General features: G+C 46.5%; 1 protein-coding gene across 4 annotated transcripts in view; it reads left to right on the forward strand.

Moving 5' to 3' along the window:
• Nucleotides 1-12,928, forward strand: part of LOC124048149 (protocadherin-15-like) — a 353,300-nt gene extending 340,372 nt beyond the window's left edge. For all 4 annotated transcript variants that reach the window (XM_046368624.1, XM_046368627.1, XM_046368626.1 and 1 more), the window contains 3 exons: nucleotides 4,360-4,433; nucleotides 7,568-7,700; nucleotides 11,589-12,928. In XM_046368624.1, coding sequence (XP_046224580.1) covers nucleotides 4,360-4,433; nucleotides 7,568-7,700; nucleotides 11,589-12,158 — 777 coding nt within the window. In that variant the 3' untranslated portion in view covers nucleotides 12,159-12,928. The remainder of the gene's footprint in view (nucleotides 1-4,359; nucleotides 4,434-7,567; nucleotides 7,701-11,588) is intronic.
• The last annotated feature ends 4,516 nt before the right edge of the window (nucleotides 12,929-17,444 follow it).

Here is a 17,444-nt window from a genome sequence, read left to right on the forward strand (position 1 = left end):
TATGGGGGAGGGAATGCTGTCACCTCCAGGTAGGTGTTTGTCCCCCTGTGTGCTGAGGGTGTCAGGTTCTTGTCCAGTTCTGGCATTTAGGTAGCCACAGACTAGTAAATGTCCCTGGGCCTGGAAAGGGTTGATCTCCCCCTCTAGGATGGAGAAGACGTCATCGTTAAAGTATGGCGATTCTATTGGTGTGATACAGTAGGTAGCACCAATGAGGACATTTTTCTCTGTTGATATCATTTCCGTATTCATTTCTAGCTAGATGTAAAATTGTCCTGTTTTAGCTAATTCATTACAAATTTAAGTCAGCAGTTTCCAGCTTACAAATTGGTGCATTCACCTTATGACATCCAGTGGGACAGTCACTTAACAATAGTGCATCTAAAACTTAGGGGGGTGGGGTGAGAGGGATTACTTAACCTATCCTAGGTATTCCTTAAAGAGGTGGGGTTTCAGGTGTCTCCGGAAGGTGGTGATTGACTCCGCTGTCCTGGCGTCGTGAGGGAGTTTGTTCCACCATTGGGGGCCAGGGCAGCGAACAGTTTTGACTGGGCTGAGCGGGAGCTGTACTTCCTCAGTGGTAGGGAGGCGAGCAGGCCAGAGGTGGATGAACGCAGTGCCCTTGTTTGGGTGTAGGGCCTGATCAGAGCCTGGAGGTACTGAGGTGCCGTTCACAGCTCCGTAGGCAAGCACCATGGTCTTTAGCGGATGGCTTCAACTGGAAGCCAGTTTGAGAGAACTTTTGAACACCAGACGGGCTTTCTGGAAGTTGAAGGGGTTTAATGGCACAGGCAGGGAGACATTGCAGTAATCCAGACGGGAGATGACAAGTGCCATTAGGACCTGCGCCGCTTCCTGTTGAGGCAGGGTGAAACATTTTGATCCAGAGCATGAACCTACAGGAACGGGCCACCGCCTTGATGTTAGTTGAGAACGACAGGGTGTTGTCCAGGATCACACCAAGGTTCTTGGCGCTCTGGGAGGAGGACACAGTGGAGTTGTCAACCGTGATGGCGAGATCATGGAACGGGCAGTCCTTCCCCGGGAGGAAGAGCAGCTCCGTCTTGCCGAGGTTCAGCTTGAGGTGGTGATCCGTCATCCACACTGATATGTCTGCCAGACATGCAGAGATGCGATCGCCACCTGGTCATCAGAAGGGGGAAAGGAGAAGATTAATTGTGTGTCGTCTGCATTCATGTGAGGTTATGACAGAGCCATGACTAGCGAGAATAGGAGAGGGCCAAGAACAGAGCCCTGGGGGACACCAGTGGTCGTGGTGAGGAGACAGATTCTCGCCACGCCACCTTATTCTGTTCCGGAGATTCGGAGAGGGTGGAGAGGAGGATCTGATGGTTCACAGTATCGAAGGCAGCCGATAGATCTAGAAGGATGAGAGCAGAGGAGAGAGAGTTAGCTTTAGCAGTGCGGAGCGCCTCCGTGATACAGAGGAGAGCAGTCTCAGTTGAATGACTAGTCTTGAAACCTGACTGATTTGGATCAAGAAGGTCATTCAGAGAGAGATAGCGGGAGAGCTGGATTTTTCAAGAGTTTTGGAGAGAAAAGAAAGAAGGGATACTGGTCTGTAATTCTGACATCGGAGGGATCGAGTGTAGGTTTTTTCAGAAGGGGTGCAACTCTCGCTCTCTTGAAGACGGAACGTAGCCAACGGTCAGGGATGAGTTGATGAGCGAGGTGAGGTAAGGGAGAAGGTCTCCGGAAATGGTCTGGAGAAGAGAGGAGGGGATAGGGAGCGGGCAGGTTGTTCTGGCGAGATTTCATCTGGAGAGAGAGGGGAGAAAGAGGTCAGAGCACAGGGTAGGGCAGTGTGAGCAGAAAGCGGTGTCGTTGACTTAGCAAACGAGGATCGGATGTCTCGACCTTCTTTTCAAAATGGTTGACGAAGTCATCTGCAGAGAGGGAGGAGGGGGGAGGGGGCGGAGGATTCAGGAGGGAGGAGAAGGTGGCAAAGAGCTTCCTAGGGTTAGAGGCAGATGCTTGGCTAGCGTGGTAGAAAGTGGCTTTAGCAGCAGAGACAGAGGAGGAAAATGTAGAGAGGAGGGAGTGAAAGGATGCCAGGTCCAAAGGGAAGTTTTCCTCCATTTCCGCTCGGCTGCCCGGAGCCCTGTTCTGTGACAATGAGTGCCACTAGCCGGCCTGGAGGATAGGGGACATAGAGAGTCAAGGGATGCAGAGAGGGAGGAGAGGAGGGTTGAGGAGGCAGAATCAGGAGATAGGTGGGAGAAGGTTTGAGCGGAGGGAAGAGATGATAGGATGGAAGAGGAGAGAGTTGCGGGGGAGAGAGAGCGAAGGTTGGGACGGCGCGATACCATCCGAGTAGGGGCAGTGTGGGAGGTGTTGGATGAGAGCGAGAGGGAAAAGGATACAAGGCAGTGGTCGGAGACTTGGAGGGGAGTTGCAGTGAGGTTAGTGGAAGAACAGCATCTAGTAAAGATGATTTGCCTGCCTTGTGAGTAGGGGGAAGGTGAGAGGGTAGGTGTGGAAAGAAGGAGGCAGAGAGGAAAGAGTGCGTGGGGAGGTTAAAGTCGCCCAGAACTGTGAGAGGTTTCCTCAGGAAAGGAGCTTATCAAGGCATCAAGAATACTCTCCGAGGGAACCTGGAGGGCGATAAATGATAAGGATGTTAAGCTTGAAAGGGCTAGTAACTGTGACAGCATGGAATTCAAAGGAGGCGATAGACAGATGGGTAAGGGGAGAAAGAGAGAATGACCACTTGGGAGAGATGAGGTCCCGGTGCCACCACCCGCTGACCAGACGCTCTCGGGGTGTGAACACGTGGACGGACGAAGAGAGAGCAGTAGGAGTAGCAGTGTTGTCTGTGGTGATCCATGTTTCCTCAGTGCCAAGAAGTCGAGGGACTTAGGCTGAGATGAACTCTGCCTTGTTGACCGCAGATTGGCAGTTCCAGAGGCTACCGGAGACCTGGAACTCCCTGGGCGCTGGGACCACCAGGGGCCACGCGGTGAGGAGCGTTTGTATGGTCTGTGCAGAGAGGAGAGAACAGGGATAAACCGACACATAGTTGACAGGCTACAGAAGAGGCTACGCTAATGCAAAGGAGATTGGAATGACAAGTGGACTACACGTCTCGAATGTTCAGAAAGTTAAGCTACGTAGCAAGAATCTTATTGACTAAAATGATTAAAATGATACAGTACTGCTGAAGTAGGCCAGCTGGCAGTGGGTGCGTTGTTGACACTACACTAATCAAGTCGTTCCGTTGAGTGAAATAGTTTCTGCAGTGTTGCTATTCGGGGGCTAGCAGGCTAGCTAGCAGTGTTGTTTACGTTACGTTGCGTTAAAAGAACGACAATAGATGGCTAGCGAACCTAGAAAATCGCTCTAGACTACACAATTATCTTTGATACAAAGACGGCTATGTAGCTAGCTAAGTAGCTAGCTACGATCAAACAAATCAAACCGTTGTACTGTAATGAAAATGAAGTGAAAATGTGATCGACCGGGTAGTTGAGTTCTATACACGTTTTAGCTGTTGGCTAGCTAGCAGAGTCATTAAGGACGACAAATAGCTGGCTAGCTAATGTAAATTAAGATAATCACTCTAAGACTACACACTCTAAACCTAAACAACACAATTATCTTGGATACGATGATACGATGATACGAAGACAGCAAAGACAGCTATGTAGCTAGCTGACACTAAACTAATCAAGTCGTTCAGTTGAGTCTGCTCTATACCAAATTAGCATACCCCCCCTGAGTCTCTTCCCTGTTTCACACCTGGTAGTTTGGTGGATGGGACTACCAGTTCTCTGTAACCTAGAGGGCAACCAGTGGGTCCATCTCCTTTATACCATGGTTCTTGTAGAATGACAATGTCTGTATTTCCAATGTCTTTCATGAAGTCTGGGTTCCTGCTCTTTAGGCCAAAGGCAGATGATCTCAGGCCTTATATATTCCAGGATGAGATAGTAAAAGCTTTGTGTTCCATAGTGTCTAGTGTTGTTTTTGTCTGTCTGTCTGTCTGTCTGTCTGTCTGTCTGTCTGTCTGTCTGTCTGTCTGTCTGTCTGTCTGTCTGTCTGTCTGTCTGTCTGTCTGTCTGTCTGTCTGTCTGTCTGTCTGTCTGTCTGTCTGTCTGTCTGTCTGTCTGTCTGTCTGTCTGTCTGTCTGTCTGTCTGTCTGTCTGTCTCTGTCTGTCTCTGTCTGTCTGTCTGTCTGTCTGTCTGTCTCTGTCTGTCTCTGTCTCTCTCTCTGTCTCTCTCTCTTTGCTATCCAAAGTAGTGAAGAATCCTCCTTCAATAAAGCCTGTTTGATGGTCTTCTCTTGTTTTCCTTCAAATTCATTGTCTTTAACTAATACCTCTACTTTACCCACAACAGGAACTCTCTATTGAGTCTGGTATCGATCCTGGCCAGGACTATTACACCCAGGATTATTATAATTGTGACCATGGGTAAGGGAATATGCGTGTGTGTGTGCATGTTTTCTTGCATGCATGGCTGTGCACGGTGTGTCTGTGTCTCTGCACAGTGTGTGTTTGTGTGTGTTTTTGTTCCTGAGGCCTCACTGATCCTGTGAGTGCCGACAGTTCACCTCACACCAGGGAAACTCAGTCGGTCTGCAGAGTCCAGAAACTCATTTAGAGTTAAATATCCGTCCATAACAAACAGCTCTCGACACAACAGGCCTCCAGACTGAAAAATCAGAAGTAGTTTCCGAACAGCCTTGAAGTGAAGCGTTCAGGTCAGAATACATAATGATAGCTTCAGACGAAATAATTCAAATTGTCATTTGTTGCCACCTGTGATGAATTCCATAATTTTCATTTTAAGACACTAGAGACCCCATTTAGGTCTCCTGGCACAATGATAGCCAGGCTAATCACTCACTTAGCACGTTACATTGAGCATCGTCCACATGTTATCTCACAACAGGAGAACAACAAGGAGTGTTGATGCAGATGGAATGTTGTGGAATTAAGCTCTTACGATGTAGCCCCTCCAGCACCCAAGTGAGAGGATGATAGTTATAGAGCACGTGTGTCAAACTCATTCTGCGGATGGCCGAGTGTCTGCAGGTTTTCACTCTTCCCCTGTACTTGATTGATGAATTAAGGTCACTAATTAGCAAGGAACTCCCCACACCTGGTTGTCTAGGGCTTCATTGAAAGGAAAAAACTAAAACTTGCAGACACTAGGCTCTCCATGGAATGAGTTGGACACCCCGGATGTAGACGGAACGATTCAGATTTAAATATGCTGTAGCAGCAGATACATTTACCTCACTGTCTCTGCGTGTCTCTCTCTCCTTTCTCTTTCTTCTCTCTCCTCTCTCTCCTCAATCTCTCTCCTCTCTCTTTCTTCTATCTCCTCTCTCTCCTCTCTCTCCTCAATCTCTCTCCTCTCTCTCCTCACTCTCTCTCTCCTCTTTCCCCTCTCTCTCCTCTCTCTCCTCAACCCCTCTCCTCTCTCTCCTCTTCCCCCTCTCTCTCCTTTCTCTCCTCACTGTCTCCTCTCTCCTCTCTCTCTCTCCTCAATCTCTCTCCTCGCTCTCTCTCCTCTCTCTCCTCACTCTCTCTCCTCTTTCCCCACTCTCTCCTCACTGTCTCCTCTCTCCTCACTCCCTCTCTCTCCTCAATCTCTCTCCTCTCTCTCCTCACTGTCTCCTCTCTCCTCACTCCCTCTCTTTTCTCTCTCTCTCCTGTCGCTCTTCACTCTCTCTCTCCTGTCTCTCCTCTCTCTCCTCACGCTCTCTCTCTACACGCAGCTTTTCACCTTTTAATGACAACGTCCAGCCTCTGACTTCAGCCATACCCCTGTGTTATTTTTCTCTCTGCTATGTAGCGGGTCTCTCAAAATGCTAATGTTTCGCTTCACACCGACCACTATGAATAAAATTAGAGTTTGGCTCATGTTTGGGTTGAGATGTGGGGAATAGTCTTCTGGCTGGAGGCTTGGGCCTTTTAACCATTTGGCCTCTACTGACACCGTGTACTGTACACTCTTAGAATTAGTGGTGACTCGAGGAAACCTTGGAGATCCTCAAGAAACCCCTGGAGTTCCTCATATTTTCATCTTCGATTAGTTGAGTGGTTCTTGGAGGAACCTTTATTGGTTCAATGTAGCAACGTGTTCCTGGAGGAATCCTGGAGCAAAGGCGTGGCTTATTAGGGGCGTGGCTTGCGGATCAGTATTTTTTTTGTGCCACCCATTACAGTAAATGTCATTCTTGTTCATCTGTTCTGTTGTATTGTCTTCCAATATTAAGGTTGAACGCTGACAGTTTTGTAGAGCCAGTGAGGAGTTTGTAGCTTCAGTTCCCCAAGAGCTTTATGTGGATCCTGAAGTTGGTGTAGTTAACGCTTTATTACAGTATGTCAGTAATGTTCATATTATACTAGAATATGTAATAAGCATAGATATTCATGGAACATTTCAATTGTCGTGTACGAACTTAACGTGATGAACAGTAATGACATTTACGCTAACGGGGGACCAAAAATAACTATCATAAAGCCACACCTCCAATAAGCCACACCTCCAAACTGATAGGCTGCTACCTATAAAAAAGGTTTTAAAAAATGGAACCCTTCCAATCCCAGAAGTGTTCCTGTTTGAACCTTTACACAGAGGTTCCTCAAATACCTTTTTCAACTGGAAAGGTTCCGCCTGTGTGGCCACCAAAAAGGTTCTTCCATGCTCCTTTACTTCGAGTATAAGTTATAGGTCACCACACCCTGTGTCCAGGCAGTCACAGTCAGCCCTGTTAAGCTGATGGTCTGTTTCTCCCTAGGAGCACTCAGTCTTTAACCTGGGTTCATAGGGAAGTGACTTCTACGCTCTGTAGTGAGTGGGCCCTGGATCTTATTCTATCCCTTTCTGCCCCCCTCTGGCACGAAAGACAGGCTGAACAAAGACAGAGAAGAAAAAAAGGAATAGCCTGTCTTGGGGTAATGACGGTAACATCCCCAAAGGAGCCTCCTTTACTGCCCTCCTCTCACTCTTTCTGTTATCCAGGAGCCACTGGAGACCCGGGCCCAATCACATGTTCTGTTTCACACTCGCTTCTGAAAAACGAATGGCAGAATTATACTGATAAATGTGTATGGACAGAGGTTGAATAAATGATGTTGTGTGTGTGTGTGTGTGTGTGTGTGTGTGTGTGTGTGTGTGTGTGTGTGTGTGTGTGTGTGTGTGTGTGTGTGTGTGTGTGTGTGTGTGTGTGTGTGTGTGCGTGCTGTGTGTGTGTGTGTGTGTGTGTGTGTGTGCATGCGTGCATGTGTGCGTGCGTGTGTTGTCTGTGTGTCTGTGTGTCTGTCTGTCTGTCTGTCTGTCTGTCTGTCTGTCTGTCTGTCTGTCTGTCTGTCTGTCTGTCTGTCTGTCTGTCTGTCTGTCTGTCTGTCTGTCTGTCTGTCTGTCTGTCTGTCTGTCTGTCTGTCTGTCTGTCTGTCTGTCTGTCTGTCTGTCTGTCTGTCTGTCTGTCTGTCTGTCTGTCTGTCTGTCTGTCTGTCTGTCTGTCTGTCTGTCTGTCTGTCTGTGTATGTGTGTCAGTCAGTACAGTGTGTAACTAAACCGTGTCTCCCTACAGGTATGAGCTGCCTCAGTATGGCAGTCGCAGGAAGTTGATATCTCCGACAGGCCTGTATGATGAGTACGGAGAGGTGATTGTGGAAGACGATGGGAGCTACTACTATTGCAGTCCACAGGAGTCGGATGGAGAGGTAGCAGATTTGTATAATTCAAAATGATGCACCTTTGAATTTAATAAAAAGTATGTCCCTGGAGGAACCCCTGCTTGGTTCAGTAATGGGTCAGTAATGGTTAATGGTCAACAGTGGATTTAACGGTAGCTTGGGCTGATGTGACTGTAACATAGGTGGCCATGCGTGGTGGGAGGAGGCCATCTAGGTGGGGCAGAGGACCACCCCGAAGCCCCCTCAGTGGCCCCCCCAACAGGTACTTGGAGATCTGCAGTCCCCCCGTCCCAGGCCAGTGCAGGAACCACCACCAGCACTGCTGCTACTGCAGACTCCCTTGGCCCCACCACTCCTCTACGGCTGCTCAGAAACTAAAGACAGTCATGAAACTCTGCAATTTCCTGGTGAGCCCCCCTCACTCCACCCTCTGTAACAAAGCCAGGATATTCCCCTTGAATTTCTTCTCCAATGATCGGAGGAGATGGTGGGGACTTCCCTGAACTAATTAAGGCCTATTGCTCCGACAGCATGCTGAGGATGAACAGCGATAGATGGTCATAGATGGTAGCTACTTCCAGGCCTGGGACGAGGCCAAGCCCTCGGTGAAACAGTGGTTGGTGAAGGTGCCAAGACGTACAGTTGAAGTTGGAAGTTTAAATACACCTTAGCCAAATACATTTAACCTCCATTTTTCACAATTCCTGACATTTAATCCTAGTAAAAATGTCCTGTCTTAGGTCAGTTAGGATCACCACTTCATTTTAAGAATGTGAAATGTCATAATAAGAGTATAGAGAATGATTTATTTCAGCTTTTATTTCTTTCATCACATTCTCAGTGGGTCAGACGTTTACATACACTCAATTATTATTTGATAGCATTGCCTTTAAATTGTTTAACTTGGGTCAAACGTTTCCTCCCTCATGATGCCATCTATTTTGTGAAGTGCACCAGTCCCTCCTGCAGCAAAGCACCCCCACAACATGGCGCTGCCACCTCCATGCTTCATGGTTGTGATGGTGTTCTTCAGCTTCCCCCTTTTTCCTCCAAACATGACGATGGTCATTCTGGCCAAACAGTTCTATTTTTGTTTCATAAGACCAGAGGACATTTCTCCAAAAAGTACGATCTTTGTCCGCATGTGCAGTTGCAAACCGTAGTCTGGCTTTTTTATGGCAGTTTGGGAGCAGTGGCTTCTTCCTTGCTGAGCGGCCTTTCAGGTTATGTCGGTATGGGACTCGTTTTACTGTGGATATAGATACTTCAGTACCTGTTTCCTCCAGCATCTTCACAAGGTCCTTTGCTGTTGTTCTGGGATTGATTTTCCCTTTTCGCACCTAAGTGCGTTCATCTCTAGGAGACAGAATGTGTCTCCTTCCTGAACGGTATGACGGCTGCGTAGTCCCATGGTGGTTATACTTGCATACTATTGTTTGTACAGATGAACGTGGTACCTTCAAGCGTTTGGAAATTGCTCCTAAGGATGAACCAGACTTGTAGAGGTCTACAAATGTTTTTTCTTGGGTCTTGGCTGATTTTCCCATGATTTCAAGCAAAGAGGCACTGAGTTTGAAAGTAGGCCTTAAAATACATCTACAGGTAAACCTCCAATTGACTCAAATGATGTCAATTAGCCTATTAGAAGCTTCTAAAGCTATGACATAATTTTCTGGAATTGTCCAAGCTGTTTAAAGGCACAGTCAACTTAGTGTATGTAAACTTCTGACCCATTGGAATTGTGATACAATGAATTATAAGTTAAATAATCTGTCTGTGAACAATTGTTGGAAAAATTACTTTTCATGCACAAAGTAGATGTCCTAACCGACTTGCCAAAACTATAGTTTGTTAACAAGAAATTGTGGAGTGGTTGAACAACTAGTTTTAATGACTCCAACCTAAGTGTATGTAAACTTCCGACTTCAACTGTATAAACATATCAAGCAGGCTCTTCAAGAGAGGAGGATATCTTCAGTATGAGCTCTGTAGCTGAGCAGAGCATGTATGGTTCCAGGTCCCAATGCTCCAGTGACTCTGAGAGGGAATAGAGGTGGCAGGCCTCCCTGGCGGGGGACAGTCGTGACCAGGACTGCAGCAGCTCTGAAGCAGGGTCCCAGGGGAGGCCTTCTCAGACAGAAGGAGTATGAGCAGCACTGCTTCATCCTCCACAACAGATTGCAGGGGTTACTCTGGAGGAGACTTGGGAGGAGAGGAGGCCCAGGAAAGGGCTGTGGATTCAGACCAGGGGGAGAGCCAGGGAGATTCTGAGGAGGAGAAGAGGAGGTCAAAGTCAGATGGTGATTCTGAGGAGTAGTCCCAGACAGAGAGAGAGGCTGGGGATTCTGAGGAGAAAGAGTCCGATAAAGATCAGGATCAGAGACTGAGGAACACAAGAGGAGTGTGACGTCTGCAGAGGTGGACACAGAGCCAGGGACACGTTCACAGACCCGTGTCCAGCAGGAGATCCTCTGTGGTCTCCAGCCGCAGTCAGAGTAGACAGGACAGTGGATAACATCCTCTGATACACAGCACAGTGGGACAGAACAGAGATCGTCTCTTAGCAGAGTAAGTCTCTGACCCAATCTCCAGGAGCTTTAGATCCACCTGGATAAGAAGCGCTAGATCCACAACTTCCTCACACACTTTAGGGCCTGAGAACACCATTGAAGAGGAGAGCAAGGAAGAGGAGGAGTCCTCGGGGGAGGAGGAAGAGGAGGCTGAGAGCGGAGAGTCGTCCGAGGAGTGAAGGGTCATCATCCAAGAAGTCCAGTGGGAGCCTTACAATGGTCTCAACAGGAAAGAGACGAGGCTCGACAGAGGTCAGCCTCAGATGACCCTTTCCCCCTACCCCTGAGGATGATGAGGAGGGAGCCACGACGGCGAGACCGTCCAGCGGTAGTTATGGAAACTGCTTGGAGCATAGCACAGAGGAAGAAGAGGAAGATGAAGCCGTAACATCTTGGTTCAATTGAATTGCGATCCCATTAAGTAAGATCTCCGAATGCCTTGATTGCGTTTGCAATTATTTGTGTGGAATGTATTATTGTAATAGAAGCCATTTTAGCCAATTACAGAGTCCAAACCGCATGGCCTCTTTTCTACTCTTCTCTTTTTAGCTGCTGCCTTTTCATTCATGAATAGTGGAAGCAATGTCCTTTTGATGTGATAATCCCATTCCTTCTTCTAAAGCTCTTAGTAAATGGTTAATGATTTGCTTCTCATCCGTCTGTGTGAAGAAGCACAAAAGATGGTGGTTAATTCACCTCAGAAGATGTAGTCATTTCCTCCAACAGCTCCTTCTCCAGCGTGACAATGTGCACTGAGTGTCTTTAATAAGGTCTTGATGTTAAGCTTCATGTCTCTCATACACTGAGTGCACAAAACATTAAGAACACCTGCTCTTTCAATGATATAGACTGACCAGGTGAATCCAGGTGAAAGCAATGATCCCTTATTGATGTCACTTTTTAAATCCACTTCAAATCTTTGTAGATGAAGGGGAGGTGACAGGTTAAAGAAGGATTTTAAAGCCTTGAGGCAATTGAGACATGGAATGTGTATGTGCCATTCAGAGGGTGAATGGGAAAGACAAAAGATTTCAGTGCCTTTAAACGTGGTACCACCTATGGTAGTAGGTGCCAGGCCCACTGGTTTGTGTGAGGAACTGCAAAGCTGCTGGGTTTTTCATGCTCAACAGTTTCCCGTGTGTATCAAGAATGGTCCACCACCCAAAGGACATCCAGCCAACTTGACACAACTGTGGGAAGCATTGGAGTCAACATGGGCCAGCATCCCTGTGGAATGCTTTCAACACCTTGTAGAGTCCAGGGGGGGGTTAACTCAATATTAGAAAGGTGTTCCTAATGTTTTGTACACTCACTGTATTTCTGTCTGCTTGTTGTTGTTGTTCAGTACGGGAGGAAGAAGCGGATCAAGCTGGTGGTGGACAGGGAGTATGAGACCAGTTCCACGGGGGAGGACAGTGCTCCGGAGCCCCAAAGGAACCGGCTGTCCAATCTGACCAACCACAGCCACGTCAACGGCAGCGTGTACCTGGCACAGAACGGCTCGGTCATACGCACCCGCCGGGCCGCCCACTCAAACAACATAAAGGTCAACTCCCCAGTGCGCCTGGGCAAGCACTTTAAGAAACTAGACAAACTGGCGGTGACTCACGAGGAGAGACTGCCACTCAACAGCCCCGTGGCGACCACGTCCTCGGCCGACAAGAACCTAAACACCCAGCCCTCCAGCGGCTCCCTGGCCTCCAGCACCACGGGAGCCGAGAGCATTGCGTCCAAGTCCAACATCGCCAAGGCCAGGAGCGAGAGAACGTGGGACGCGGAGGAGCAGGAGTCAACAGTGGACAATGAGGATGTGAGAGAACCTTTAGAATCTCAGAGCGATCGCACGTATTCCGATGAGGAGGAGCTATGGATGGGGCCCTGGAACAATCTGCACATACCAATGACAAAACTGTGACTTTTGTATTTTCACTTGTGACAAAATGAACTTTTTAGTATTGTCCCCAATGACTTAATTCATGGCATAAATCTCAATTGAATTGCGCTTTATTTCAGCATTATATTTGCATTTATTTATCAGTAACCCACTGGTTTCTTGTTAAGTGTTGCAAACGAAAGCAACATCGCAATTAATTGGCTTCATCTTAAAAATGGTCTTCTCTCTATTAAGCTACTGTACATTCATCCAAAAGTTTATGCAACCAGTAAGCTATTCGGTTTCCTTTAAATACAGAATACTAACCATTTTGAATTTACTTAGGATAAAACATGCTCTTTTCCCAATATTGTCACTTGTAGAATGTTCTTTCCTAAGAGGAGTTTATGAAAATGTCTCGGCGACACAGAGGTGTCTTAATCAGGGATGCACTTGCTGTCCACGTAGGCCTTTTCCTGTGCCCCAATCATAAAAGTCACTCAGACCCGAATACAGTGTTATTTTTGTCATTTTTATACAGATTGTTACATTTTTGAGGGATATTTGAAATACTATCCTGTTTGCTGCATACTGCATATTTGCCATGTCTTGAAATAACAATTCTGGTTGTGGTCTGGTTTTGAATCAATATTCGTAATGGCCGTGTGATGTTTATAAGCACATGAAAAACCAATGCAGTAATCTTTGTTCAAGTGCTGCCTTCACAAATATATCAGATATGTCTTCAACCTAATGATGGAAACAGAAATAAACATTTCTCATCAAACTGTTGCTACTTCTATTCACCTAGTCCTTTTTCCCTCTTCCGAAATGGTTAAAAATCCCTTTCTTTGCAGAGAGAAGTATGCCAAACCCAAAACACCCCAGTCTATTCTATGCCCAGGTCAAATTGACATTAAGAGTCAGTTCAATTTCCATGCGTTTGCTTCTGCTCTGAGAATCAGCATTATGATATTGATGAACTTCAGGAGACGGTGTTCATTTTTAATGGATCTAGAAGGAGAACATATTAAACATCCATTTGATTGATTTAACTAAGTTGCCTGATTTATAGTGATGCCAGTGTACACACAGTAAAGTCATCTGGGCTTATTAACCAGAGGATGGAGTTAGCCCAGTTATTTCTGAATACAGAGGGTGATTGCATGTACGAAGATTACATCTTCAGAGGAAAGGAGGATAATTATAAGAGCTGAGAAGTAGTGTGCTCTGACCCTGGAATCATATCGACATGTCCACAGGCTCAAAGCTTATCTACTTGTCACCTTCTAATTTCTTCAAGTCTGCCCAAGGCTCACACTTCTCGTCACAGATCAATAATGACAAACATTTCGAAAAACATGTTATACAATTTATTTGATTTTGTACCATTGATTCATTTAAAGATAAGTGTAATCATTAGCTAGTAGCGCCACAGAAATATCCAGTCACAGTATTGGTTGTAAGTGGCAAACGTGTGAAATGTGTAGTCTGAATGTACAGCCGCTTTAACTCAATAGTGTGTGATCAGCTAATCACATCAATCAAATCAAATCCAATTGTATTTGTCACATACACATGGTTAGCAGATGTTAATGCGAGTGTAGCGAAATGCTTGTGCTTCTAGTTCCGACAATGCAGTGATAACCAACAAGTAATCTAACTAACAATTCCAAAACTACTGTCTTATACACAGTGTAAGGGGATAAAGAATATGTACATAAGGATATATGAATGAGTGATGGTACAGAGCGGCATAGGCAAGATACAGTAGATGGTATCGAGTACAGTATATACATCTGAGTATGTAAACAAAGTGGCATAGTTAAAGTGGCTAGTGATACATGTATTACATAAGGATGCAGTCGATGATATAGAGTTCAGTATATACGTATGCATATGAGATTAATAATGTAGGGTAAGTAACATTATATAAGGTAGCATTGTTTAAAGTGGCTAATGATATATTTACATAATTTCCCATCAATTCCAATTATTAAAGTGGCTGGAGTTGAGTCAGTGTCAGTGTGTTGGCAGCAGCCACTCAATGTTAGTGGTGGCTGTTTAACAGTCTGATGGCCTTGAGATAGAAGCTGTTTTTCAGTCTCTCGGTCCCAGCTTTGATGCACCTGTACTGACCTCGCCTTCTGGATGATAGCGGGGTGAACAGGCAGTGGCTCGGGTGGTTGATGTCCTTGATGATCTTTATGGCCTTCCTGTAACATCGGGTGGTGTAGGTGTCCTGGAGGGCAGGTAGTTTGCCCCCGGTGATGCGTTGTGCAGACCTCATCAGCCACCTCGCTACCGCAGGTGGCTGATGCTCATGAAGCACTTCTCCCGCAAGGCAAAGCTTTCTGGGAGACGGAGTTCTTTAAAAAGAGGGAGATAAAATAGAGCTGGAAAACCCCCAAAACAATCAAAGTCTCCAACAGCTCTTTGCTCTGGCACCACAAGCACTTCTCTCTTTCTCTGGCTCGTTGTCAAAGGAGTTTCCTTTCACAACCAGAGAGGCTTTCAGAGCCTCTCCATTTAAACAGATCATAATTCTCCTGGGCGTGAGAAATGCCTATATAGGGGAGAATCTCTGTTTTCCTGAGTTCACCATAGCTTAGTGGTAAGTATTCTGTTAACACTTGTTTGTTCAATACAAGTCACTTTTTACTTTAGACGTATGTAATATTTATGCAAATGTTTCATAAACTCAATCTATTATGATTTCCTTAAAATATTGTGTTGACACCTAACGTGAAACGTCAAACCTGTTATTTTAATGTAAAACCATTGGACAGTTTACACTGTTGAAACTATTTCAGGCTTTGTAAAGAAACAGATGTGCCACTAGATGGCATCTGACACCATATATTGTATCTGTAGTGTGGAGAACCCGGAGAGAGAAAATAACTGACGTGTGGTCTTGATTGCTGTAGTAACTACTTTTCACCAGTAGATGGAGGTGATGAAGTTTACATTTCATCAACCCCTGGTATCAAATTCAATTGTTTTGATTACAGGCAGTTAAAGTAACTGTCCAGTGTTTCCAGATTTCTATGAAATAAGACCTATAATTAATTACGATATGAGCTAAATATCTTTCCTTACAAAAAACGGTAAATAAGTAGGTTAAAAACAGCTTTTCTGTGTTGGAATGGATTGGCCATACCCCAACAACAGAATGGTGTGGGCATACCCCAACAACAGAATGGTGTGGGCATACCCCAACACAGAATGGTGTGGGCATACCCCAACAACAGAATGGTGTGGGCATACCCCAACAACAGAATGGTGTGGGCATACCCCAACAACAGAATGGTGTGGGCATACCCCAACAACAGAATGGATTGGCCATACCCCAACAACAGAATGGATTGGCCATACCCCAACAACAGAATGGTGTGGGCATACCCCAACAACAGAATGGTGTGGGCATACCCCAACAACAGAATGGTGTGGGCATACCCCAACAACAGAATGGTGTGGGCATACCCCAACAACAGAATGGTGTGGGCATACCCCAACAACAGAATGGTGTGGGCATACCCCAACAACAGAATGGTGTGGGCGTAACCCAACAACAGAATGGTGTGGGCGTAACCCAACAACAGAATGGTGTGGGCGTACGCCAACAACAGAATGGTGTGGGCGTAACCCAACAACAGAATGGTGTGGGCGTACCCCAACAACAGAATGGTGTGGGTGTAACCCCGACAACAGAATGGTGTGGGCGTAACCCAACAACAGAATGGTGTGGGCATACCCCAACAACAGAATGGTGTGGGCATACCCCAACAACAGAATGGTGTGGGCGTAACCCAACAACAGAATGGTGTGGGCGTAACCCAACAACAGAATGGTGTGGGCGTACGCCAACAACAGAATGGTGTGGGTGTCCCCCAACAACAGAATGATGTGGGTGTCCCCCAACAACAGAATGATGTGGGTGTCCCCCAACAACAGAATGATGTGGGTGTCCCCCAACAACAGAATGATGTGGGTGTCCCCCAACAACAGAATGGTGTGGGTGTCCCCCAACAACAGAATGATGTGGGTGTCCCCCAACAACAGAATGATGTGGGTGTCCCCCAACAACAGAATGATGTGGGTGTCCCCCAACAACAGAATGATGTGGGTGTCCCCCAACAACAGAATGGTGTGGGTGTCCCCCAACAACAGAATGGTGTGGGTGTCCCCCAACAACAGCATGGTGTGGGTGTCCCCCAACAACAGAATGATGTGGGTGTCCCCCAACAACAGAATGGTGTGGGTGTCCCCCAACAACAGAATGGTGTGGGTGTCCCCCAACAACAGAATGATGTGGGTGTCCCCCAACAACAGAATGATGTGGGTGTCCCCCAACAACAGAATGATGTGGATGTCCCCCAACAACAGAATGATGTGGGCGTACCCCAACAACAGAATGATGTGGATGTCCCCCAACAACAGAATGATGTGGGTGTCCCCCAACAACAGAATGATGTGGATGTCCCCCAACAACAGAATGATGTGGGTGTCCCCCAACAACAGAATGATGTGGGTGTCCCCCAACAACAGAATGATGTGGGTGTCCCCCAACAACAGAATGATGTGGGTGTCCCCCAACAACAGAATGATGTGGATGTCCCCCAACAACAGAATGATGTGGGTGTCCCCCAACAACAGAATGATGTGGGTGTCCCCCAACAACAGAATGATGTGGGTGTCCCCCAACAACAGAATGATGTGGATGTCCCCCAACAACAGAATGATGTGGGCGTACCCCAACAACAGAATGATGTGGATGTCCCCCAACAACAGAATGGTGTGGGTGTCCCCCAACAACAGAATGGTGTGGGTGTCCCCCAACAACAGAATGATGTGGGTGTCCCCAACAACAGAATGATGTGGATGTCCCCAACAACAGAATGATGTGGGCGTACCCCAACAACAGAATGATGTGGATGTCCCCCAACAACAGAATGGTGTGGGTGTCCCCCAACAACAGAATGGTGTGGGTGTCCCCCAACAACAGAATGGTGTGGGTGTCCCCCAACAACAGAATGATGTGGGTGTATACCAGCCATAAAACATATTAACACATATTGACCGCTGATCGGCCAGCTCAGTAAATGAGCCAACATGACATCATGTTTCATGAGAAAATAGCAAGCGTTTGAGAAACGATCTGTTTGAGGTAGGGTTTCTGGAAAAAAATCTCAAATTTATGCTTAGGCCACAAATAATATAGATTATTGTATTGTTGGAGTCCACAACATTATTAGCGTATGAGTTAACAGAATATGAACTTTCAAATGTGAGATTTTCACTAGACAGTTACTTTAACATGTTTAATTA

Source organism: Oncorhynchus gorbuscha, linkage group LG11 (assembly GCF_021184085.1).
Source record: "Oncorhynchus gorbuscha isolate QuinsamMale2020 ecotype Even-year linkage group LG11, OgorEven_v1.0, whole genome shotgun sequence".
Classification (NCBI taxonomy): domain Eukaryota; kingdom Metazoa; phylum Chordata; class Actinopteri; order Salmoniformes; family Salmonidae; genus Oncorhynchus; species Oncorhynchus gorbuscha.